Source organism: Podarcis filfolensis (genome assembly GCF_964270895.1).
Source record: "Podarcis filfolensis genome assembly, chromosome: 6".
Classification (NCBI taxonomy): Eukaryota; Metazoa; Chordata; class Lepidosauria; order Squamata; family Lacertidae; genus Podarcis; species Podarcis filfolensis.
The window spans coordinates 3489203-3515251 of NC_139609.1; the positions used below are offsets into that span (position 1 = coordinate 3489203).

Here is a 26049-nt window from a genome sequence, read left to right on the forward strand (position 1 = left end):
AAGGTATCAAAACAAAATTTTGTATAATGGTTCCTGAGAGCAAAGAGCAGGTTTTTGTCTGTTTGGATACAATTGGACTCCATTCTGAATCAAGATGGCAGACTGAATCTTTCAGAAGTGCAATATTTTAACTAATTTCCAATTTCCAATTAAACTTTTTATTGCACTAGCCATAGGCCATGGCATCATTCAGAAAGGGAACAAAAAACAAACAAACAACAATAACCATAAAAATCATCGGGCACAGACATACAATAAAACCACGGTCACGGCTACTAAAATTATTTGTTGCATTAAATAGAATAGAATAGCAGAAGATTCTCAGGTGAGATGTGCCAAATTAAATATCCGAATCCCCTTTGCAGTTGACCGCTATTTTGTCTAGTTCCTTCCTCCTGATCTTAGCTGCCAGTGCATAGAGTGCTACTTTATAAGTAACAAAGTCGTCGGTGTCGCTCAGCAGCCATTTCACCCTTTCCACCCTATTCAAATGTGTTCCATTTGTAAACAGGGGTTTTATAAATCGGTCTCTTGGGTCTATATATAATGGGCACTGCAATAAATAATGGCACAGGTCCTCGACGCAGAGTTATCCACACAGACAGAGTCTCTCTTCGTAATGTACTTTGCCGTACCGTCCATCCAACACCGCTGAGGCCATCGATTGGAATCGTAGTTCTGTAAAAGCGATTCTTAGTACGGCAAGTGGGAGCTTTGTCAGGTATCTGGCTCAGGCATGCTCCGTTTGGTAAGTAGGAACCATGGTGAGCTCTTGGTAGAAGCAATCATGGTTAGATCCCTTTCTGCATCGGACCTAAAGAGACCGTCTCTTAAGTGCCTCTTATCCATCTTCATGATCACCTGAAGATCTTGTAATTGATATTGGGACAAGAGGTGTTGGATACCAACCTTCCAGCATTTGGTCTGTTCCCGTTCTGTGTAAGATATAGCGGGAATCTCCTCCAAAAGAGATTGAAGTCTTTTCACATAATTTAGGCACAGGTAATCAATTGTAGCCTGTATTGTTGTCACGTCAGCTTCAGCACGAAGAAGAGCAGCTGAGGTCCCATTGGGGAGTGAGAGCACTTTCCTGAGGAATTTGTTCTGCACTATTTCTAAGGCTTTGTTAGCTTTTGGGTCCGTGCCCCATATCGCTACTCCATGGAGCATCTGGGAAACCACTTTGGGAAAGATTTTCAGCACAGGTTCTAGTAATATTTTAAACACTGATTTCAAAACTGCAGTGACTTTTTAGAATTCCCAAGTAATGCTAGACAACAGGCCACCAGTTATAAATAAACAGCAATAAATTATTTTGGTTTGATTTCTAAGCGCTAGCCTTTTGGTCAGTGTATCCTATGGTTACAGCCAGCTACTGGATACAAGGAATAAAAAGGTGAATAAAGGTATTGAATGGAAATAAATGGTGGCAGTTGAACTGTAAAGGGATAAAGAAAGCAGGTATTTTTTAATATAAAGTGTTTGTGTGGGAGAGCCTACAGTGGATCTTGTGGATATTTTAAGTAATTTAAAAACAGAAAAAGGATAAACACCATCCTGTGAACACCACTTGGTGGGATCACCAAGTAATCTTCCTTGGAAGGTCTTGACATAGGGGAATTGAAAGCCACACCTTGTATCAAATATTTTCTGTGTGTTTTCCAGCATGGAAATGGACTCACATCAGAGCATTACTATATGCAAGCTTCATCTGTGGGGTTGCTCTACTATTTGTTCATTCCATATATGGCAAATCATTTTACTGACTTTCAAAAACATTTTATTATGTAAATTGATGATCCTGATTACTTAGTCCTTCCAGCATCATACACTCTAAAATTATGTATATGTGTGTGTTTATTTGAGCTCACTTATGTGAGATAAATATAATAATGAGGTCTCCATAGAGATATATTGGTAATTTTAAAATGTGCAGAGCTGTGTGAGCAGGGATGAGGACAATCTATTTTGGGGGAAGATAATTACAGCATTACTGTAGAGAGTCGTTCTTTAAAAATAGCGGGCCTCAGATGGCGTGGGAGAAAGGTAATTAAGGCGTGAATAATAATGATAAATACTTTCCCCCTGTGCTGCTCTTTAACTACTCTACACATAGACACATCCATTACAGGAACTATGTTCTTATAAACCCTATGGAAATTGTGCTGCTGCACATATGTACCGTATTTTTCGCTCTATAACACGCACCCGACCATAACACACACGTTTTTAGAGGAGGAAAATCCGTAGGCATGCCACCCGTAGGCATTCCCTCCATAACACGCACAGACATTTCCCCTTACTTTCTAGGAGGAAAAAAGTGAGTGTTATGGTGCAAAAAATAAGGTAAGTTACCCTGTGTTAGAAACAAGATTTGGTTCTTGGCTGCTTTGGGAGAAAGTGTAGGAAAAGAAGAGATATACAGTAAGCTCAGAACTTACACAGGGGTTTTGTTCTGGGGATCATTCTTAAAGCCAAAATTGTGTATAATCAAAACCCATTGGGTTCGATGGGATTGCCAAAGTCATTTACCCCAGAACCCTTCCCACCCCCTTTTTAATTTTTTGTCATGCGCATGAAGCTGAATGCACACAAATTAAATGTGCTCAAGTTGTGGTCTTGCTATAATTGCTTACATGCTCTGCCACCAAGGAAGCTTAGGTACATCACGCCAGCTAGCCTGTGGTAGGGGGGTGCCTAGGGTTCTGAAATGCAACACTTACATTTCCAGCAGCACAGCCACCGGTTTTGCCACTTTACCTGCCCTTTCCCCTGCAGTAGGGAAGGCTGCAGAAAAGCACTGTCTGATTTAGCCAATAAAAGAGCAGCAACAGCCACCCTTACAGTGTGATCACATTCGTTGCCCCCTTGCCCTGTTGGTGGAGATCTCCAGAACCACTGCTCACAAGAGGACCAGGCTGTTCAGTAACACAGGGAGATGAAGAATGCAAGCATCCTGTTCCTAATAACATGTAAACAACTGGAGGCTCACAACCCCTTATAATGAGTGCAAGTTGGAGAAGGTAGCTTGCAGCATTGTTCTGGGGTGGGGAGGAGAGGAAGTGATTACTACAGGCATAGGCAAACACGGCCCTCCAGATGTTTTGAGACTGCAACGCCCATCATCCCTGACCACTGGTCCTGTTAGCTAGGGATGATGGGAGTTGTAGTCCCAAAATATCTGTAGGGCCGAGTTTGCCTATGCCTGGATTACAATTTCCAAAGGATAATTCGGCTTGCTTCAGTCTTTTTGTTTCTCTAATGGAGTTTTCTCTTGCTCCGGAGGCTAGGACCTGAACCAAATGGCTTCAAGTTATAAGAAAGGAGATTCTGAATCTGACTAAACACCAGGAAGAATGTTCTGACAGTAAGAGCTGTTTGACAGTGGATCTGTCTCTCTCGGGAGGTGGTGGACTCTCCTTCCTTGGAGGTTTTTAAGCAGAGGTTGGGTGGCCACCTGTCAAGGATGTTTTAATCGAAATTCCTGCATTGCAGGCAGTTGAACCAGATGATCCTTGGGGGTCTCTTCCAACTCTACTGTGAGACTGTGATTCTAATTAATGAGTGTAGCTCAGATGCCTTGAAGTATATGGAACCTCAGTTGGAAAATTTTAGATGGATTGCTACTACATTGACTTTACCACTTGCGCACTTGGCTTTTATAATCCTAAAAATACTGGATTTTTGGAGAAGGAACTGGGGTGGGGTGGAGGAAGGGGAGAGGGAACCATCAACAGTTATCTTCCATCCTTTTCCACTGATGGATGTATTCTGTCAGTGAAGGGACAGTACTTAATGTAACCTTTAATTTTGTTCATTTTTACTTCTGTAAAATGAATTGTTATGAGTCTGTCTTAAAATGTACAGACCAGCAGTGGCAAACAGTATAAAGATGGTTTAGTTCATGGGTAGGCAAACTAAGGCCCAGGGGCTGGATCCAGCACAATTGCCTTCTAAATCCGGCCTGTGGACGGTCTAGGAATCAGCGTGTTTTTACATGTGTAGAATGTGCCCTTTTATTTAAAATGCATCTCTGGGTTATTTGTGGGGCATAGGAATTCGTTCATCCCCCCCCCAAATATAGTCCCCACCTTAAGGTTTGAGGGACAGTGGACCGGCCCCCTGCTGAAAAAGTTTGCTGACCCCTGGTTTAGTTCAAGTGATATTTTCTTCCTGCATTTTTGATGCTGTGTTTAGGAAACATACATAGCATTTGTAAGTAAGCTATGTTGCTGTTCTAACGATATAGTCAGAGCTTTCCAGTGAAGAGTATGCACCCTAAACAGTTGGAAATGATCTAGAGACAAGAAATAGGTCAGCTTGAAAATAACTAATAAAAAATTGTAGAATGGCAAGTGTACTGTGGCATGTTAATTATATTAACGCTGCTGTGTAGGAAATACAAGAAGTCTAATTTAGTGAGTAAAAATAGTGAGTCAGAGGATGGTAGGCAACAAGGTTTTCTTTTTTGAAAATGAAATAAAATCTATTTCAGCTACCTATATCCAGGGAAACTAGATAAACATTTTGGAGTGGGATCTTCTAAAATTGATTATTTATAGCTACCGTATATTAAAACAGCAAAAGAGCAAATCAAACGGGGAAGAATTTTTAAAATAATAATAATAATAATGTAGTTTGGTGAATTGTGAAAGATCTCCATAAGGAGGGGGTATAATTCTATAGATGAAATAAAAGTGGTCTGGCATAAATAACATTTTCTCTTAAATTGGGAGAAAAACAGAGAAAGGAGGATATCATATTGGCTGGGTGTGTTCAAGAGGTTGGCATTCTAAACATGCAGAAGATTTTAGTAGTAACTTGAGCTGAATTGGCTGCCTTCCTCTTTCCACAGCTTGAGGCTCTCTCTCCCCCTCCCCAACTCCTCCACCTCCTTCTTAAATGCATTTCTGTGCATATACATAATATATTCCAGGGTTTTCAGTGCCTTTCAGTTACTGGCCACCCTTCTATCCTTCATTCCCATAGAGGTTATTTTTGAAAATACTGTCTACTAATATTGCCATCCAACTTGCTTCTTGAGGCTGGTTATTAAATCGGATTTCTAAGGTTCATATTCTATCAATGTAGGGGTTTGTTAACTGATGAAAATCAGTTGTTAATTACTGTTGTAAGAATTCTTTCCACCCCCCTTACTATTGGTGTATTGCACTATTGGCTGCTGGATGTTGATGAGGCTTAGTACCGGCGAAGTGTGAACACTGCTAGCCCTGGAATACAAAAGCAGATGGCGGAATGTGCTATTTCTAGCTCATACCAATCATCCTGAGGCAAGTGCTGATGAAATGGTTATTGGAGATGTTTTCAGTTGCTAAGGAGATGAGAAGGATGGAGCTGCCCAAATAACTTTTCCAGTTTTCTTATCTCAGCTTTTCTGAGGATTGAAAAGTATATGTGAGCTGCTTCTTTTTTCTGGCAGAGGGGGCGGCCACCATCTCATCTTCTGGCTCCTCCGCTCTGTTTCTGTGAGCCATTCGAGTTTAACATGGTGGCACTATTCAGGATTGAGCTTGAGGAAGGTATTCTGTGGAGGTTCTTCTACCAGAGCAACTTAGGTACACTGACTTTTAATTGCAGTACAGCATGCAGATTTCAGGATGATTTCAAAATGCAGAACTAGGGATTTCTGTCTTTCCATTCATGGATGTAATTTGGGTGGGATGCAAGAAGCAAAGCTGCTCTCCAAGTTCTGACACATTGTATAATCAATTTTTTTGTGCTGTACCAGGTTTCTTTCTTACCCTCAAAAGTTTTGAAGCAAAAAATGAGCTTCCAAAGCAGATGAAAAATCCTCTACCATGTTGTTATTTTGTTTCTGTTCGCAACAGCTGCCTAGCAGCTTGTGTGTGCCATAGCACTGCTGCTGCCATTGCTTTTCCGCCAGTGCTCCAGTCTCCAGTCAGCCTCAGAGCTTCAGCTCTAGTTGAAGAGAGAGCAGGAGCATGTGCATAGCCAGGATTTTTGTTGGGGGGGGGGTTGGCAGGACTTTTGTTGGGGGGGCAGAACTGGTGTGATTGGTCAGTTAAGTATTTCGATTGTTTTACTTGATCGGGGGGGGGGGCGGGCGGGGGCGGAGCTGTCCCCATGAATGGGAGAGAGTGCTGGAGAGCAGGAAAAAATGGGCATTTAGAGGCTTCTTAGAGGGTGCTCCTCCCCTTACATAATTTTTGCTTATGTGCATGGGGGCCTGGAATGTAACCCCCAAGTAAGTGGGGGCTGGGATGCCTGTACATTTATGCCCCACCTCTCTTTCACGTAGCCCGAGATAGCATGTGAGGTTCTCTTCCTGATTTTATCCTCAAAGCAACCTGCAAAGTAGGTTAGGCTGAGAGGCAGTAACTGACCCACAGCAGAATGGTGATTCAAATCTGTGTCCTCCTGGTCTTACTTCAACACTCTAACCATTACATCACGCTGTGCTACTGTTCTGGTGCCATTTGCACAGCTCCTAATTTGATCCAAACTAGAGAGGGGCCTCATAGCAGATGTGATGACATCAGATTTGGGTACCAGATGATATCAGAGGGAAAACACATGGCTGAGGGGTGGTTGCAAGCAAACAAATCTGGCTCTTCCTATTCATCTTGCTGGGCCAAGGCCTGCACAGGTGCACTGCTTATGTCCTGCTAGCTAAAGTTGGCAGTTACGAGGGGCCCTCCTGAGTTAGACCAAATCTAGTCCAGCTTTCTGTGCTCCCATTGGCCAGCCAGGTGCCTGCAGGCAGGACTTGTGTGCAATAGCCCTTTCCCTACCTGTGATTTCCCAGTAACTGGCATTCAGAGGCATACTGCTTCTAGCAGTGGAGGTAGATCTTAGCCATCATGGCCACAAGCGCTGTGTATCATATTATAATATCTCTTTTTGCTAATTGAGTAATGTCTTCGTGGTTTGTGACACTTTTCAAACTGAAGGGAAAACAGAATGTATTCTGTTAATTACATGGTACAAAAGTTCAACTTCATTAGTTTTGACTAAGGGATTTATACCATCTGTTGCCTATAGCACTTATTTCATAGAGCACGGATGTCCAACTCCCAAGAGACTGCGATCTGCTCCCGGGGGGGGGGGGGTTGGCAGTGATCTACCCAGTTTTTTGGGGGGAGGGACACACACACAAAGTTGTTGAGCTTTTTTTTAGCAGGGGCACGCCATAAGTCGATAACAAAATAAAGACTCCGCCGCTCTCGCATCACCTATGACATGGCGTTTAGGTGGACCTTTGTGCCCGGCAATGCTCCCATTATGTGCTACCCTCTGGTCAGGCCATTGCAGGGGCTTCCAAAACGCAGAAGTAGCAGGGCGTCAGTGCTGGCGGCCAAGTGACGGATGACTCTCGCCAGGTCAGGAAAGCACACGCGTGGATCCTCTTTTTCCACTGCGGAGGAGAATGAGCCCGTGATCGACCGCTATCACCCGGGGATCAACCTGTCTATTGTGGTTGACCGTTTGGACATCCCTGTCATAGAGTATTTAAAATCTGCAATCAGCACAGCTTTCTGCGGACTTGTTGGTATTCATTTTATGTGGTATAACTATGATTGGATGAAAATATGTAGATGACAGGAGAGGGCCAGCAGTAAATCACAGAGAGCAAATTGGTGTTAACTCTTTATTAGCAAAAACAGGATCTGCACAGGAGTATTATGCCGAATGAGCACAGCAACTCATCTCTGGCAGGTCTTGCCCCCATGAAGCAGTTGCTGAGACTCAAGGTCCCTGCCTCCATGGAGCTGCCTAAGTCCTCTCCTTTCCAGAGTTTCCCCCAAGTAATCTGAGACTTTACCTACGTGAAGCTAATTTCTCTTCCTCTGTCTTCATGCCTCTCCTGGTTCTGGAAGACCCAGGGGCAAGTTAGACTCCCATGCCTCTTCACATGCCAGAATCAGTCTCTGCCTCTTAGCCTCCCTTCTCTTCTGCTTCTGGGCTTGTCTCTGCCACAGACTCCACCTGCTCTGTTACCTCTTCAGCTTCTGACACCTCCTCTTCATAGTCTTCTCCCTCTGACCACTCGTCATTGACCCATCACCAATCCCTGGGCTCTGAGGCTTCTTCCCTTGCTGGTTCCCCAGCCTGGGCATAGCCAGGATTTTTGCTGGGGGGTGCAGACAGAACCTCAGATTTGTATTCATTTGTGTTTATTTTGATTTGGCTGCATCCATGTTCCCCAGCTGGCTTCTCCCACAATTTCTTTGCATCCAACAAGTCCACGATAGTAAATTTATATTTATTTTAATGTTTTGCTTTGTTTTTTATTAGCATGTAATCAATCTATTGTAACATATTACTTTTTAATATGTTTTGGTGCAGGTTTTTAGTAATGATGGGTAAAATCATGGTGTGCAGAGATCACTGCTCCTTACCCTTTTTCTCTCACATAGTTTAGTCCCAGGTTCAGTCCCTGAGATCTAAAGGTAGGACAGGGAGAGAGTCCGATCTGAAACCCTGGGTATCCAGTGCCAGTTTGTGCAGACAGTACTGATCTGGATTCAGTTTAAGGCAGGTTCCTATGCTCCTAAGAGTGGAAAGGCAGCAGCAACACAGAGAAGGAGCAGCAGTGGGTCCAGGGACTCGTAGTGGGCCCTCTACTGGGTGGTCCCAACAGGTGCTCAACAGCTTTGACTGATGGGTGGGGGCAGCCGAACATCTGTTGCCCATGCTCTGGTGACCTCTAGACTGGACTACTACCAGAGCAGGGTAGTCTGAACGTACAACACCAGTGATTGCACTGGCTACCAATACCAATACCAATACAATACAATGGTTTGATGCATTGTGCTGGGTTTTTTGTTTATTTATTTATATTAAGAATTTTATTTTATAAATTGAAGTACTATAAAGATTAGCAATAGCAAATCAAACAGTTACAGATCTCTCATGTTTCATTGTTACAATGCATATGATTGGAGAAAAGCATTGAATAAGCATTGAAATCAGATAAACAATAAGTAAAGCAACTATATGATAATGCCCCTCTAAAACTCAGCTTGGGTAGTTAGAGGTTGTGAGCTCCCAAGAGAAATATTTATGAAAATAATGAGCAGAAACCATACGGTGTCAACATGATTAGATGTAGTTCAGCCCCTTGCTTTCCGCATATCATGTCTTAATCTTTCCATGAGAGCAAGGAGCTGAGGACACTTATACCAATTTGCAATTAAAAAAATCAGAAGACAGTCAGTACATATAACACCAAATCTGGCACGTCTGCAGTGCTTACCAATTTGTTTCCAGAATCTTCTCTAAGTGCTGATTTGATCTATAAATCTTTATGTGAATGTGGACACTAGTACCTCAAGGACCATCTCTCCCCACGTGAACTAACCTGGACCTTGCAATCATCATCTGAGGCCCTTTTTTGTGCCCCCTTCATGGGAAGTTTGGAGAGTGGGTTTCATAGACCCTGAAATACAAAAATGAAAGACACACAAATACCCAAACTGGTGTGTTTATACAAATTGAACTGAGGGATCTGTTTTCCTATAGGAAAATGGTGGGACATGTTTGCTTATATCAAGAGATGGCATTATAGTCAGTAATTCCCGCCCCCCTCCCGCCAGGGGCCACCATGGCTTCCTCCAAAGTGTATCATCAAAGTTGAAACACTAATAGTTTTGTTTTGCGGATGCATGAAGCAGTTACTACTGATGCCCTATTAAATGGCTAATAATTTCCTGCAAATGTTAAGATGGGGCACATGTTCTGGATTCTATCCTGCAATTGAGGTAAGCCTTCTGGCCAGCTGGTAGTGTTATAATCTGTCAAGTACTGTATATGTTTTCATTATGTGTTGAAGTATCTTGGTTTCCTCATTTTAAGTGTAGTTTGCATATGCTATTTTCTCCCTTTCTTCACAGGACTCATCCCAGGAGAGTGTCATTACACGAGACATTCATCGTACATTCCCAGCTCATGAATATTTTAAAGATACAGGAGGAGATGGGCAGGAATCTCTATATAAGATCTGTAAGGTACGGCCAGATTTGTATGTAATTTGCATTGAAAAGTCCTAGCTCCCACTCCCAATGATCAGTACATTTTACACACGTCTTAATAGCTTCCATATATTAACACAGTTTCCATATATTATTCTAAATGCCATTTCTGAATGTTTTCTCATTGTCATCAAACCTTTTATTGGCATCGCATACAAACATCCATAGTAACTGAATGTTTTAATATTTTGTAATTCTGTGGCACATTGGTGGTTTTTTGTGATTTGTGATTCTGTGATGGTACTGTGAGAATAGTCAGCTGCAGTATAATATTTTTGTGCTGCAAGGAAAAACAGGTGATCTATATTAATCAAAGGGCCAATTTTAGGTAATCAGTGATTCATTATTTAATTTGCTGAATGGTATTTTACAACACCTATATCAGTAGATTAGGATATTTTTATTTAAGTAATTCAAGCATTATCCACCACCCAGTAACAACACAAGAGGCTTGACATAAAGGGAGCAAGGTCCATTTGTTGGCTGTAGGTTCTCTTCAGCCATCCTCTGGGCAGTATGCTTTGCCTCCTTTTACTTTATTTATAGGGACACGGGTGGCGCTGTGGGTTAAACCACAGAGCCTAGGACTTGCCGATCAGAAGGTCGGCGGTTCGAATCCCCGCGACGGGGTGAGCTCCCATTGCTCAGTCCCTGCTCCTGCCGACCTAGCAGTTCGAAAGCACGTCAAAGTGCAAGTAGATAAATAGGTACCGCTCCGGCGGGAAGGTAAACGGCGTTTCTGTGTGCTGCTCTGGTTCGCCAGAAGCGGCTTAGTCATGCTGGCCACATGACCTGGAAGCTGTACGCCGGCTCCCTCGGCCAATAAAGCGAGATGAGCGCCTCAACCCCAGAGTCGGTCACGACTGGACCTAAGGGTCAGGGGTCCCTTTACCTTTACTATTTTATTTATATCTGCCTAAATATTAAGAGATATTAATAGTTACATTCTTTGGATTGTTGTAAGAATATTATGGGCTGAAGACCAAACCAACCAACCAACAAACCAACAAAAGATTGGATTAGAACAAACTTGTTTTGCCACAAATTTGGTGTTTAGGAGAGGATTATTGATCAAATTGGGGAAGTTGAAGGATTAACAATCCTGCTATAATACATTGTTCACTACATTGTATCTAAATCATTAGGTCCATATTCTATAATTCTATTATAGTCTATCCAAACTGAATTTAATCATCTCTGGGACTATTAATTGTTGTACTCCACATTGGCATCTAATACCTCATCACTGGAATGCAGTACAGGTATACGCACACCCCTTATGCGCTGTGCTAGGAAATAATTCAATTCAAACCTGGAAATGGCAGAAGAGAGCTGGAGAGTCCTTGTGACCCTCCCCGGAGCCCGGAAGAATTTTTCTGTAGATTATGAAGAAGCAGGGCTCCGGTGCTGGCTTGAAAAAGGTGTGTGGGGCCCCCTGCTGCTGCTGCTGCTGCACTACTGTGCTCATCAGCTGAGAGGCAGGATAGCTGCTTTGCAGCAGGTCTCATCTGTGCAACTTTCCCAGCTTCTCTGGGGTCACGGAACTTGTGAATACTCTTCTGGGGACAAAACTCATTATTCTTCTAAAGCTGATAGTGAAAAAGGTTTCTGACGCAGACCCCCAAATGGTGTGCAGGAGCTCTCTCTGCTGCTATGCTGCCCCGCTCAACAGCTGATGGGGGGGAAGCTGTTCCTTGCAGTGGACTCAGCTGCGTGGCTTAGACTGAGGGCGAGATGCAGTAGGAAGGGGGTCTCTGCTGCCCTTTAGATGGCCCTTGTTCCGCTCCTACCCTTCCAAATGAAAGTGCAGGAAGGGGGTGGAAATGGAAAACAAAGCCACTTAAAAAATGAAGTTTCCCACTTACACATTTCACTTATGCACACAAAGGCCAGAACGTAAACCCCTCGTAAGTGGGGAATTGCCTGTATTTTTGTCTCAAATGCTGGACTTTGAGGACTTGTGTGTTTGTATGTATGAGAAACCATTTTATTATCTGACAAATTTTTGGTATAGCCTCCACTTCTGTAGATGATCTTTTTCATTTATAAGGATGGGATGTCCTCTTACATGTACCTAGAAATAGAACAAGAAAGATTTAAGGTAGTTACTGAGAAAATAACGATTGCAAAGGGCTTCCTAGAAGGGAACTGGCCAAGTCAGATGTTTGGTAATAAGTATTTTTTCAAGCATTTCCTTTCCCCATCATATAAACAGATTAATTTTCTAGGATTTGATACATTGTGGAATAATACTGGTGACCTACTTTTTGCTTGCATGTATATTCAAAGGTGTTTTACTACAGGGAATCAAAATAATTGGTAAAAGTCTCTTGGATTGCTGTGACAGCAATGCACAATTTAATTTGAGGGATGTTGTTGTTTCACATTTTCAAGTTAAAGCAAGTTGTGTTTATCAGAGAAACAACTGCTGTGATTTTAATGAGTAGAATTTAATATGTTTTGGTAGACTCCATATACCAGCTTGTCCAGGTTAATACTCTGTCAAAAGAACAAAAACAAAACAGATCATCTCTTCTCTATTTTGCAACAAAGAGTTTTAAATACATTTTGAAAGCAGGGTGTAAGATTGAAAAGCCATTGAATGAGGCACTTACTCTACCCTTAGTTGCAATGTATACCTCTTCCCTCTTTTTTGCACTCCAGTTCTTTGCTGGGCTGCTCCTCTGCTATGAGTTGAGCAAATGTATTGGGCCTTGTACCTGTACACTTAATGTAGCTGTTAAACATTTGTCATAGAATCATAGAATCATAGAGTTGGAAGAGACCACAAGGGCCATCGAGTCCAACCCCCTGCCAAGCAGGAAACACCATCAGAGCACTCCTGACATATGGTTGTCAAGCCTCTGCTTAAAGACCTCCAAAGAAGGAGACTCCACCACACTCCTTGGCAGCAAATTCCACTGTCAAACAGCTCTTACTGTCAGGAAGTTCTTCCTAATGTTTAGGAGGAATCTTCTTTCTTGTAGTTTGGATCCATTGCTCCGTGTCCGCTTCTCTGGAGCAGCAGAAAACAACCTTTCTCCCTCCTCTATGTGACATCCTTTTATATATTTGAACATGGCTATCATATCACCCCTTAACCTCCTCTTCTCCAGGCTAAACATGCCCAGCTCCCTTAGCCGTTCCTCATAAGGCATCGTTTCCAGGCCTTTGACCATTTTGGTTGCCCTCCTCTGGACACGTTCCAGTTTGTCAGTGTCCTTCTTGAACTATGGTGCCCAGAACTGGACACAGTACTCCAGGTGAGGTCTGACCAGAGCAGAATACAGTGGCACTATTACTTCCCTTGATCTAGATGCTATACTCCTATTGATGCAGCCCAGAATTGCATTGGCTTTTTTAGCTGCCGCGTCACACTGTTGACTCATGTCAAGTTTGTGGTCAACCAAGACTCCTAGATCCTTTTCACATGTACTGCTCTCAAGCCAGGTGTCACCCATCTTGTATTTGTACCTCTCAATTTTTTTTGCCCAAGTGCAATACTTTACATTTCTCCCTGTTAAAATTCTTTGTCTTTGAAAACACATGCTCAAGCTACTACTGACGCAGTATTTGGCTTTTGATTAATACAGGTATTGTCATCTATATCTGCACAGCTTTAGAAATCTAGTGATCTACAAAATTCATTCCGATGCATTGATTGCACTTTTCACATATATTGATAAGGGTTAGGATCCCAGTTAGGATTGCCAAGTGTACACCTGTCCTCTGTCCTGCTCTGCATTGATATTCTTCTAAATGCAGAATGTTTCATATTAAGCAGCCCTGTTTCAAGAGGCTGGGTGGCTTTGAAAGGAAAGTGTGCATTTTAAATTGAAGTTATAATTGGAAATTATTTCATTGTTACATGTCTGCTAGAAAGCTGCTGCTCATTCATATAGGGGGCTAAGTTACATAATGAGCTGCTGCAGGGCCTACCATGTGGTTATTTCCTGTGCCAATATGTGACTGCAAAGCAGTCTCCCTTGGAAAATGGGACCTAACCTCAACCTGCTGCAGTTGTGCCTGCCGGGCAGTATCTGTTAGAATTCTTTTTAGCTTTGTCAGTCTCAGCTTGGTTAATTGGCTGCCTTCAGCAGCACTTCCACAATGTCTCCTAAATGTCTGGATTAGGCAGATGCAAAGTTCTGTAGGACCCTCAACACTAAAGCAGGTGGGGGAGTATCATAGCTCAATGGCAGAGCACTTGCTTTGTGTGCAGAAGGTCCCAGATTTGATCCCCAGCATCTCCAGTTAGAGTTGAGAGGGTCCCTGCGGTAGGGCGTTCCACCAGGCCAGGGCCAGAGCTGAAAAGGCCCTGGCCCTGGTTGAGGCCAATCTAACCTCCTTGGGGCTTGGGACTTCCAAAGTGTTGTTATTTATGGACCTTAAGGTCCTCCGCGGGGCATATCAGGAGAGGCGGATCCGTAGGTACGAGGGTCCTAGGCCACATAGGGCTTTAAAGGTCAAAACCAGCACCTTAAACCTGACCCTGTACTCCACCGGGAGCCAGTGCAGCTGGTAAAGCACTGGATGAATGTGATCCCGCGGCGAGGACCCCGTAAGGAGTCTCGCCGCAGCATTCTGCACCCACTGGAGTTTCTGGGTCAGCCTCAAGGGCAGCCCTGCGTAGAGCGAATTACAGTCATCAAGCCTGGAGGTGACCATCTCATGGATCACTGTGGCCAGATCAGGGCGAGAAAGGTAAGGAACCAACTGCTTAATATGGCAGAGATGGAAAAATGCCGCCTTTGCTGTAGCTGTAACCTGCGCCTCCATAGAGAGGTTACACCCAGAGTGCACTGGCACTAATTGAGCCCCCGCAAGAGATGGGAGTTGGCCCCCCAACCCCATGTTGTCCCGACCCAGCCAGAGGACCTCTGTCTTTGAAGGATTTAACTTCAACCGGCTCCCACGCAGCCATCCAGCCACAGCTTCCAAGCATCTGGTCAGTGTGTCCGGGGCCGAGTCAGGATGGCCGTCCATCAACAGATAAAGCTAGGTGTCATCTGCATATTGATGACAGCCCAGCCCAAAGTTTCAGACAATCTGGGCAAGATATTAAAAGATATCCAAGGACACATGTTATGTTGTCATTTTTGTCCTGGATATTTTGGTGCCAGTCTTGTTGAGCACTGGAGGGTGGGTCCACAGACAGCTCCAAGGGTGGCCCTTCGGGGGGGGGGGTCCTCATAATTGGTTCCTGTACTCCTCAAGCTCCTCAGCCTGTGGGGTGTCTGAGTCATCCTCTGAGTACTCTGTGTCTTGTACTAGGTCAGGGCTAGGCATAACAGTGTCAAACAAAAATCTCCAATTAGATTACATTTGAATAAATGCTTCCCTGTGCATCTGGCTGGCCACTGTGAGAACAGGATGCTGGGCCATTGGCCTGTGTCAAGGAGGGGGTCGCTTTCCCGAGTCCTCCCTCCAAGCTACTAATCCATCACACACAGGCACCAAACTGGTTACCAAGCTTCATTGGCTCCTTCTCTGGCACCAGCTACAGAACATCAAGCAGCAAGTCTAATACACAGCATGTTCTCTCTCCCTCCTGGCAGGTTAACTCAAAGATTTATAGGGGCTGGGGGATGCTGGCAATCAGCCAGCCCCATCACATTCTCCCACTTTGGGGACTAATTGTTACCACCTGCCTGAGGGGCCCCACCCCAGCAGTACTTGCTCAAAGGATCTAGTGGCATAGGGAGGGAAGAGTGGTGGGTGCAGGCTGCCCCGGGTGTCATCACTGAGGGGGGTGTTCAGTCAACAGATGCGGTGAAACGTGGCTGAACTCGACGCTGTGTAGTGGAGAGCGTATGGATAAGCAGTCAGCATAGCTATGTTCTGCCTCTAAGGTCAGAGGATATATGCAAGAATTGCACTGGCGGTGCCACGGGGTTTCCCCCCTCCCTCTCCGTTGATGGGGGAGCGTGTGCCTGTGCTGCTGCCCCCTGAACCCACTCAGGCTCAGGCATCGCCCTTAAAGCCACCGCTGGGAGGCAGAGGCAGGCGAGAGGGAAAAGTGAGCCGCCCCACCAGCACTTGGGAGCTGCATGGAGCCGCTTCTCTCTTCACTGCCACGCATTCTGTATCCCTTAAGCACCTACACTCAGGTATTTATGGGTTTCTTTTCTTGAGTAATGGGCTGTGTTTTTGAAATTGCAAACTAATTAACAGGACAACTCTTTCCTCCTTCTCTGTCTGTCTGTCTGTCTCTCTAAACTCTCATCTCTCTCTCTCTCTCTCTCTCTCTCTCTCTCTCTCTGTGTGTGTGTGTGTGTGTGTGTGTGTGCATGCATTCCCCCTCCGACCTTTCCACATCTCCCAGCTTAACTGTTTCCTTCCTCGCTTTAAATCCTTTCTCACGTGGAAAGACACTTTTGGGAAGCGATTTTGCCCTTTTGGCTCCTTTCCCCTAGAATTATGGTATTGTAGAGTTGGAAGAGACCCTGTTGAGGATCATCTAGTCCAGCCCTCTGGAATGCAGGAATATGCAGCTGTCCCATCCTTTTTACATTTGCTCTCAGCCCTCGTTTGCCCTCCTCCTGCTATGTAAATTTACATATCTCCCTCCCTTCCTCTCTCTCTCTCTCTCTCTCTCTCACACACACACACACACACGGTTGCCTTGGGTGCTAGCCTACTCAGAGTAGACTCACTGAAATGAATTAAAAATCCAAACATTGATTTCAAAGGGTCTGCCCTAAGTAGGATTTAGTTGGGCTGCGAAAAGGCCCAACGGCCTAAATCCACTGTACTTGAGTACTGTACTTATGGCTGTTCACAGAAGTAGCATGCAGGTATGAGAGATTACATCCTCCCTTATTGCTCCTGCTTTGCACTATTCTTGGGTGCTTTTGCCAGGCAGGAATAGGTGCTTGAGCTCTGTCTGTGGTTGAAGCAAGAGAAACAAAGAACATGATGAGGCATTAAGTAAAGCAAAGAAGAGGTGGAGTCTGAGGTGACAGGAACTGAGTTCCTTCCCACCCCTTGGGAAGCGGGGTTGGGGGGAGAGAAAGGAAGGACAGGCAGAGGGGAGGGGAGGACCGTGGCAAATTGACAGGACTCCTGCATGAGGAACAGCGAGAGGGACGGCAAACACAGCCACTGCCCCGGGCAGCAAAAGCCTTAGCTACGCTACTGACAGGATCACTACTTCATGACAGCCTGATCCTGTGGGCTCATCTTATGTTCCTACCTTGCACCTTAGTTATCAAGTTAGAAGGAGGATGGTTGACTGCAAAAATCTCAGTTACGTCTGCTCAGGGTGTGTTGCTGGACATGATGGATGATAACTACATTTTACTCAGGGTAGACCCACTGAAATGAGTTCATTAATTTCAGAATAGATCTGTTAAAATTAATGGACTTATCTTAGTCATAAGGTGAGTCCATTAATTGTAATAGGTATTCCTGAGTAAAAAGTAGTTAAATACCGCCCACTATACTGTAGATAATTATTGTGGATTTCCACAATCTGCTCTTAGATTTTTGAACAATAGACATGTGTTCATATGATTTGAATTAATACTGAATTAATAATTATAGTCTTAACTAACCAGTGCGATACTGATTCAGAATTCATGTCATCTTTTCTCTGATAAACAATGGGTAGAACCTTCTTGATTTTAACTCTCTCTCTCTCTCTCTCTCTCTATATATATGCGCTTTTGTAGTCTCTAGTCAGGTCCCATGCTCATAACTATTATACAATTTAAACATTTTGTGTTCTAGTCTGCAAAGATGTCAAATTCTGGTGTTCACTTAAAGTTTAGGTTCTGTATAGAAGGGTCCAAACAAAACAAGGTTGCTCCTACTTTGAATTTGGAACACTGACAAGAACACTCCCATGGCTTCCTGGCATTAAAAATCTTGCTTGCTGACAGATGACACATCTGCCATGTATTATCAGGCAAGGCGCAAACCATTATATAGTCTTCTCTTCTTACCACCTAGGTGTCTTTGCAAAATTATATGGTTTAGCCTTGCCTGTGTTGCCTTGAAACCAAGTTCATTCTGATGCCACATGGAAAACAGTAGCACAGAAGGTGGCATCCTTTATTTAGCAAAGGAAATTTCTGCATCCATTGTCTGTCTTTCCATTTGAAGAAACACTGCTGTCTTTGTATGGAGAAGATGAAGGGGAAAGAATTTTAACCTTTATATATTTAAATACTAGTACCTATTGTTGTGCTTGTAAAAAGCATTCATTCAAAGACCACATGTATTCGCTCTTTTTTTAAAAAAAAAACTTTCTTGTCAATTCTGCCAGTTAGAATCATTTTAGGGCTTGTCAGAAGAAATGTGGTAATGAATGTAGTATTTTTGATCAGAGAAGAATTCTGTCATTTCAAGGAAAAATATAAGCTTTTCTTATCAGAGATTGTTTCAGAGATCCAAATGGTTTTGATCACAAATATCACTTGAACTTTAAAAGTAATTATTTCCTGTCTTACCTGGATGCTTGGTAGGAGTGAAGAGTAAAATTATTTGTTCTTATTACCTTATTGGGAAATTTGTCCACGTGGGGTTGTAACAATGGATGAAGCTACCATCAATGCAAAATTATGAACAGTAGTAATAGCCTATTCAGACGCAAGAGGATAATGTGATGTGGTGGGGAAAAAGGAACAAATGTTTAAGGACACTCCTATCTTGGGCTCCCTGTTCTCATCATGTTTTAGTAAAAGGATATTATTTATTTCAAACATAGATGAAGTCCTTGGGCAATGCAATGCAAGCAGAAGAAATATCACAGCACTATAGTGTTCAGATTGCTTTAATTCATTAGTCCCAGATTCCTAAAGAAATAAAGCAGTTTTTTAATGTCTCTTTCTCTATGTTTGGCAATGAATTTTGCACCTGGAAAAATACAACCATCTTTACTTCGATCTAATGCTCACCTTTTTTGACCAAATTATGTTGCAAAAATTAATTGCACATTAGATCTGATGGCACCTTTACATTTGCCAGCAAATAATATTTTTTGTTTCAAGGTTCTGAAAATTGATGTGCACTTTAGATTCGATGGTGCATTAGACTTGAGTAAATATGGTACTTTGGCTTATCAAAACTTTAAAAAGGTCGCAGGACTCTGGGTTTGTGGCGCTCATCTTGCTTTACAGGCTGAGGGAGCCGGCGTTTGTCTGCTCTGCAGACAATTTTTCCGGTTCATGTGGCTAGCATGACTAAGCAGCTTCTGGCACAACAGAACACCGACACCAGAGCAGCGCGCGGAAATGCCATTTACCTTCCCACCAGAGCGGTACCTATTTATCTACTTGCACTTTGACGTGCTTTCGAACTGCTAGGTTGGCAGGAGCAGGGACCGAGCAACGGGAGCTCACCCCGTTGTGGGGATTCGAACTGCCAACCTTCTGACTGGCAAGCCCAAGAGGCTCAGTGGTTTTAGACCACAACGCCAACCGCATCCCCTAACTTTAAACTTTATCCAAGCAAAATCATGAATAGTAGTGCCATAATTTTGTTTTAAAAAGGATTTGAGAGGAAGGAATTACATGTTTGCGGTATCTCCCAAAGTGTAGGCTGCCTTCACCCTTTACCACTTTACCTGTTGCAGACTTTGCATCCAAAATCTTCCCTGTTAACCAACTCATTAGACATCCTTCCTGAGTTCCTCCTCTGCGTGCATGTAGTCTGTTTTTATTCACTGAATCGTACTTTCAGATTTATCTGCATGCATACACATATACTTAATTGCTGCTTCCTTTTCATTTGTTCAGTGAACTTTTTCTGCCTTGGTGTCAGTCCATGACATTTTGTGATCCCCGCTCCCTGCTTCTAATGGAAATAGTATTTATTAGGGATAATAGTAATTCACCTGGTGCATAAGGTATCTTCATTAGCCAAGAGTCTTTAAGGGACTTCCTGGAGGCGGCGCCTCTGACAATGGCGGATTCCCTCTAACTCAGAGGGAGACAGCTCCGTGGAAATCGGGTCCTACCGCTGCAGCGAAGCGGGGATTCTTTAAAAACCGCAGGCGGAAGAAGCCTGCGGACCTGGGACTCGGCGGGCACCGTTTGCGCCCCCCCGTTTGGCAAAGGAACCCTATAAAGGGCTCCGGAGGGAGATGGGGGTTGGTGTGGTGCTGAGAGTCAATCGCTATCTCTGCGGAGCGAAGCTGCACAGCTGTTGTCGGAGAGCGCTGTCCTTCTTCCTATGACAATTCGGATTCTAAACAACAACCCGTGAGTAGGACAATTGAAAATTTTGCATGAAAATACAGCCTGGAATTTGACCTGAAACGGGAAGGTGTAAAAAGGAAGTCCACCTCCCGTCCTTTGTATAAAGATCAAAGCAAAGATTTTACAAGCTAAAAGCCGGGAAAACAGATACCCTGAAGGTTCCTGCATTTTTAACCATCAAAACCCCCCTTGACAGCAGGAGGAAAGGGGGGGAAATTTGACTTTTTAAGCCTGCAGAGAGAAAGTTAAGAAAATAAGTTTCCACTGTCCCTAACCTGGGGTTGACAGGAAAGAAACGGTCGGTGATATTTACAAATAGAAAATAGAAAAATTGATATATAGAACTGGAAAAGGGAAAAATAATTCCAAAGCCGCTTTCTGCCTGTTTGTTCTATATTGAAAGGAAATAAAGTATCTGGAAATCGAAAGGAATTTTTCCTTGTTGGATACAATTTAAAGATGGATGCCAAAAGTAACTACACCCCCTAGAGGAAGCCAGCCAGTGTGCCTGTTTTTCAGTTATAAAGAGAACATTGTATCAGGGAAAATTAGATCGTGGGACCAGCTCCCTGACCTTGACAGAAATGAATAGAGAGGAAGTCTTATCTGCTCTGAACAAAATATTTGATGGGCTGCGTCAGCTGGAGGAGAAAATGATTTTGATGAATCAAAAGAGGGACAATACAGCTAAAGTCAGTAAAGAGGTGCCAATGGAAAATGCAGCTACAGAAACTGTACAACATTTTATGCAGGAGACAGATTCAATAGGGCAACTGCAAGATCAGAGAAAGATGGATGGGATTGTGAATGTATTTCAAAAGACACAGAGGATGGATTTTGGAGGACACTGGCCAAACTTTGGAGTTAAGAAAATTTTTATCTTTGGTGGGACTGTGAAACGAGTGGAAGAATTCTTTCGGAACAATTACTTTTTGGATTACAAACTAAACACTGAGGAGTGCAACACCGGGGAATTGGACAATTGGAGAAAAGGAAAGGAAGAATGTTACTGTACGGAATCACCCGGTGATTGGACCCCCAAGGAGAAAGAGAAGGAAAGGCGAAAGAACTCAACAGGGATCAAGGATGTATGTAACTACAAACAGGAACAAGAAAACTCGCAGAAGGGGCCTGGAAATGATTTGAGGGCCTCTGACTTCAGGACGCCTGACTGATAAGGATATAATGATATATGGACTGACATTGCCATGAACCAGGAAAAGGGGCGCTGGACTAATCTAGAATGAGAAATGTCTTGTGTAATTAATCTATATTTATGGAATTAGTTCAATACTAATGAAATATTAAAAGATGTTGGAAAGGATGTAATTGGCTTTAGCAAAATTTAGTCTAAATTTTGAAAGTTTAATGATTTGAGGACAAGATAAAATTAATGAAATCAATGAAATTATTGTAAAAAAGAAGTGGTTTGAGTAATAAGGTGAAATAAGAATTGGCAAGAACGGCTTGATTATAAATGAAAATATGAGGATATTATATGGGGATATATAATCAAGGGTAAGATAAGAGGTATGAATTTGCTGAACATATCGTTAATTGGAATACAAAGAGGGAGGTGGGAGGGAGTCAGGAAAATAAGTTAAAAAGGGAAAAATGGTGAGAAATTGAAAAGAGAGATTTTTGATTTTCTTGTTTTTTCTTCTCTTTTGTTTTTCTTCTCTATGTTTTTTCTATGTTTTTTGTGTTGAATTTATTGTTTAAGATTTTGTAATTTTTTTTTCTGTTTTGTTAAAATCCAATAAAATATCATTATAAAAAAAAAGAGTCTTTAAGATACCATAAGATTTATAGTTTATTTATAGCTGCATAATATTTTGGGGCAGGAATCTTAATTTATCCGATGCAAGTGATTAAGTATGCCCTGACCGATAAAAACCAGTGCCAAAAGACTGCAGAGTTTTGCTGCGACCTTGACAGATTAGAGAACTGGGCAAAAACAAACAAGATGAATTTTAGCAGGGAGAAATGTAAAGTATTGCACTTGGGCAAAAAAAAATGAGAGGCACAAATACAAGATGGGTGACACCTGGCTTGAGAGCAGTACATGTGAAAAGGATCTAGGAGTCTTGGTTGACCACAAACTTGACATGAGCCAACAGTGTGACGCGGCAGCTAAAAAAGCCAATGCAATTCTGGGCTGCATCAATAGGAGTATAGCATCTAGATCAAGGGAAGTAATAGTGCCACTGTATTCTGCTCTGGTCAGACCTCACCTGGAGTACTGTGTCCTGTTCTGGGCACCATAGTTCAAGAAGGACACTGACAAACTGGAACGTGTCCAGAGGAGGGCAACCAAAATGGTCAAAGGCCTGGAAACGATGCCTTATGAGGAACGGCTAAGGGAGCTGGGCATGTTTAGCCTGGAGAAGAGGAGGTTAAGGGGTGATATGATAGCCATGTTCAAATATATAAAAGGATGTCACATAGAGGAGGGAGAAAGGTTGTTTTCTACTGCTCCAGAGAAGCGGACACGGAGCAATGGATCCAAACTACAAGAAAGAAGATTCCACCTAAACATTAGGAAGAACTTCCTGACAGTAAGAGCTGTTTGACAGTGGAATTTGCTGCCAAGGAGTGTGGTGGAGTCTCCTTCTTTGGAGGTCTTTAAGCAGAGGCTTGACAACCATATTTTAGGAGTGCTCTTATGGTGTTTCCTGCTTGGCAGGGGGTTGGTCTCGATGGCCCTTGTGGTCTCTTCCAACTCTATGATTCTGTGATTCACAGCTGCCTGCGTAGTTCAAAATGGTGAAATTGGTAGTCAAGATAACTCCTGGGCTAATTGTTAGTTGCTGCAAGAACGAGCTCATACATGTTTATCTGCTTTGAAACTTTGAAGCCTTCATTATGGTTCAGTTAGCTGGGGAAGGAGAGGCTTCTGATGCTGTCTGCCTGTCAGCTACTCCCTTATCTGAGGGATGGGCAAGGGCTGGGAAGGGGCCTCTGATCCATTGATGCCGGCTTATGTAATGTAATGTTTAACATATTAACACTTTGTGGACAAGTCATGACAACTGCCTGCAACTTCAGTGTCCAACCCTAGTCTGTCATAGCAGTGGAGCGTCGCAGGCTAAGTTTTAAGTTTACACCTTTTTAAATAAAGCACTAGAACAGGCCATTCTGGAAAGACCTCATTGCTCTCTGTACCATCACCTGAATTGTGAACATGGACTGACATTATTCACTATTGTAATAAAACTTGTCTTTTTATTACAGGCATATTCAGTGTATGATGAAGAAATTGGTTATTGCCAGGGTCATTCCTTTCTAGCTGCTGTTCTGCTGCTGCACGTGAGTACACCATGGAAATGATGTTCTTGCTTAATGAGCAAAAGCAGTTAAAAGATTTTTGCTTTCCATATCTCAAATACTTGTAAGATTCCCTTTCCTGTTTAATCCTATTTTCTTGCTGCTTCCTTTTGTCCAGAATGAAACTAGAACAGGACTACTTTGTTCTTTGATTAGCTGCCTCTAGCTTCCTCCGTTTCCCACTCCCATATTTGCCCACTCGACTGCTTTGATTTGCAGAACTGGTACTGTTACAGGTGCTACGTAATACGCATTCCACATTTGTATATGCCCCTCCATTGTGAGAATTGCCCATTTATTATTACACTCTGCTTCCTACTCTTTAACCTTTTTCTGATCCGCAAGAGGGCCTGTCATCCCATGGTTGCAAAGCTTACTTGTGAGTCTTTGGCATGTTGTATCTAACTCTGAAGGCCATGGGGCACATTATGTATTGGCGCATCCATCTCTTTATGCTCTCTAAAACTCTAAAAGATTTTTGTGATAGGTTGTGCAAAGGTAAATCCTGTGTTGGTTCCTCAACAAAACTTTTTTTTTTAATGCTTGATAATTCTATATTCAGTAATTATTTCCACCAGTTTTCACAGAGCAGATATTAAGCTAACTATCCCACATGGATCCCCCTTTAAAAACTGGTGATAAATTTACCACTTTCCAGTCTGTGGGTATGGAAACTGATCTGAGAGACAAGTTATATATTTTTGTACGGTTTTCAGCAATTTCATATTTGAGTTCTTCAAGAATTCTCAGGTAGATATTGTTAGGACCCAATGATTGCTTAGATTTTAATTTGCCTATAAAGCCTATAACTTCGTCTCTTGTCACCACAATTTGCTTCAGTTCTTCACGCTCCTTTCCTGAGAAAGTTAGTTTTGAGTAGATGGATCTGTAACCCTCTATGAAACACACTGGACAGCGCTCACACTTCTGGATTTCTACCTTTATATCTGTCATTGTTATTTATTGAATTTGTTTACTTAGGAACCTGGAATTTGTAAGATCAGAAGGTGGAGAGTTGACTGCCTTGGTCTTATTGCTCCATTTCTAAACTTGCACAAATGCTTAACTTGCTTGTTAGCTTTATTCTCTGTCACTAGGACAGAAACACTTTATCAGGTAGGGCTCCCGTTGTGCTTATAGAACAGGTTTAGAAGACTGTTTTCAGGTTTGAGGGAGTTCACCTTGAAATATATTTGTATTTTGTCAGCTAGGAAAACTTGCACTTCAGCAGCATCACTAGTACTATAACTAAAATGGCAGGTGCATGTATTGTAAGGCCCATAATTTATAGAATAATAGAACTTGCTGTTCACAAAATCAAATGTAATTTCTAAATGCAATATTTAGAGAAATGCTTTTGTTTGTTTGCTTTGCACTCTTTGCATATAATCCTCTATGTACAATACATTCTAGGGCTAAAGCATTACAGAGCTCACATGAGGGCCACTTTGTTCATTTAAATGGTTTCCATGCAGATGCCTGAAGAGCAAGCATTCTGTGTGCTGGTGAGGATAATGTATGACTATGGCCTGCGGGACCTCTATAAAAACAACTTAGAAGATCTTCGCAGCAAATTTTACCAGTTGGAGAAACTTATACAGGTAAGCTCTGGCTCAGGAATTCATCTTTACATTATAAAAATGTTAAACCAAGGGATGGGACCATTGAAACCTTTAGTGTTGTCCTGAGAACTGATGTGTGTGGAAACAAGTGTGCATTTCTTGTGCATACATTATTTTGTGAAGTTACTTTCAGTAAAAGGACTGCCATTGGTCTCAGTGCATTTGTTTAACTGGAAAATTATAATCTATTTCATATGAAAGGTTATCTCCATACAGAAATAGCATATTGTCTTTATTATATCCTAGCTTCCTGCTCTCTAAAGAAGAAATGATACATCTTTAAATTTACTTCCACATTTTATTGGTATAATTGAAGTGTTCTCCTGGGCCTCCCCAGGGGTATTTGACAACACTGGAATGGTGTCTCCACTGGAACAGAATGGCAGGATACATCTTGCTTCTCCAGAGGTTTAGACCACCCTGACCTGTCAGGCCAGCCTTGGATTCAGAACCTTTTGCCTTTAGTTTTAATTTAAGTTTATATTTCTGCTTCTCTGTTCCTCCCCTGATAGAAAAGGGTAACAAGGACACTTAAGGGAAACTACAGGTAGTTGCTGTTGCATCCTTATCCCACTCCCAGCACTGGGTTGGGTGGGAGAGTCCAGGGTTAGGTGCAGTTATATCATGGAAGTCCCCATCAGTTCTATAACTCAGTCAAAGAAAGCAGTATCAAACGAAGGCAGTCCAGCCATCTCTCCTCTCCTATAGGGTAGGGAAGAGGACACTCGGCACACAGAATACGTTTTTGGTGCCAAGAATTGGTGTGGGTGAGTATTGCAAGTGCCTCCTTTCCAGAGAGTTGGGGCCAGTGAAGGAATTGTGGGCTCAAGACATTCAAGGGGTGCTCCCCACCCCTATCTTGCTATGAGTTTCAGAGATCGTGAA

General features: G+C 42.8%; 1 protein-coding gene across 3 annotated transcripts in view; it reads left to right on the forward strand.

Annotated features, from left to right (window-relative positions):
* RABGAP1L (RAB GTPase activating protein 1 like) overlaps positions 1-26049 on the forward strand; it is a 146452-nt gene that overhangs the window by 59706 nt on the left and 60697 nt on the right. For all 3 annotated transcript variants that reach the window (XM_083621572.1, XM_083621573.1, XM_083621574.1), the window contains 3 exons: positions 9876-9989; positions 23450-23524; positions 25018-25143. In XM_083621572.1, the coding sequence (XP_083477698.1) occupies positions 9876-9989; positions 23450-23524; positions 25018-25143 (315 nt within the window). The remainder of the gene's footprint in view (positions 1-9875; positions 9990-23449; positions 23525-25017; positions 25144-26049) is intronic.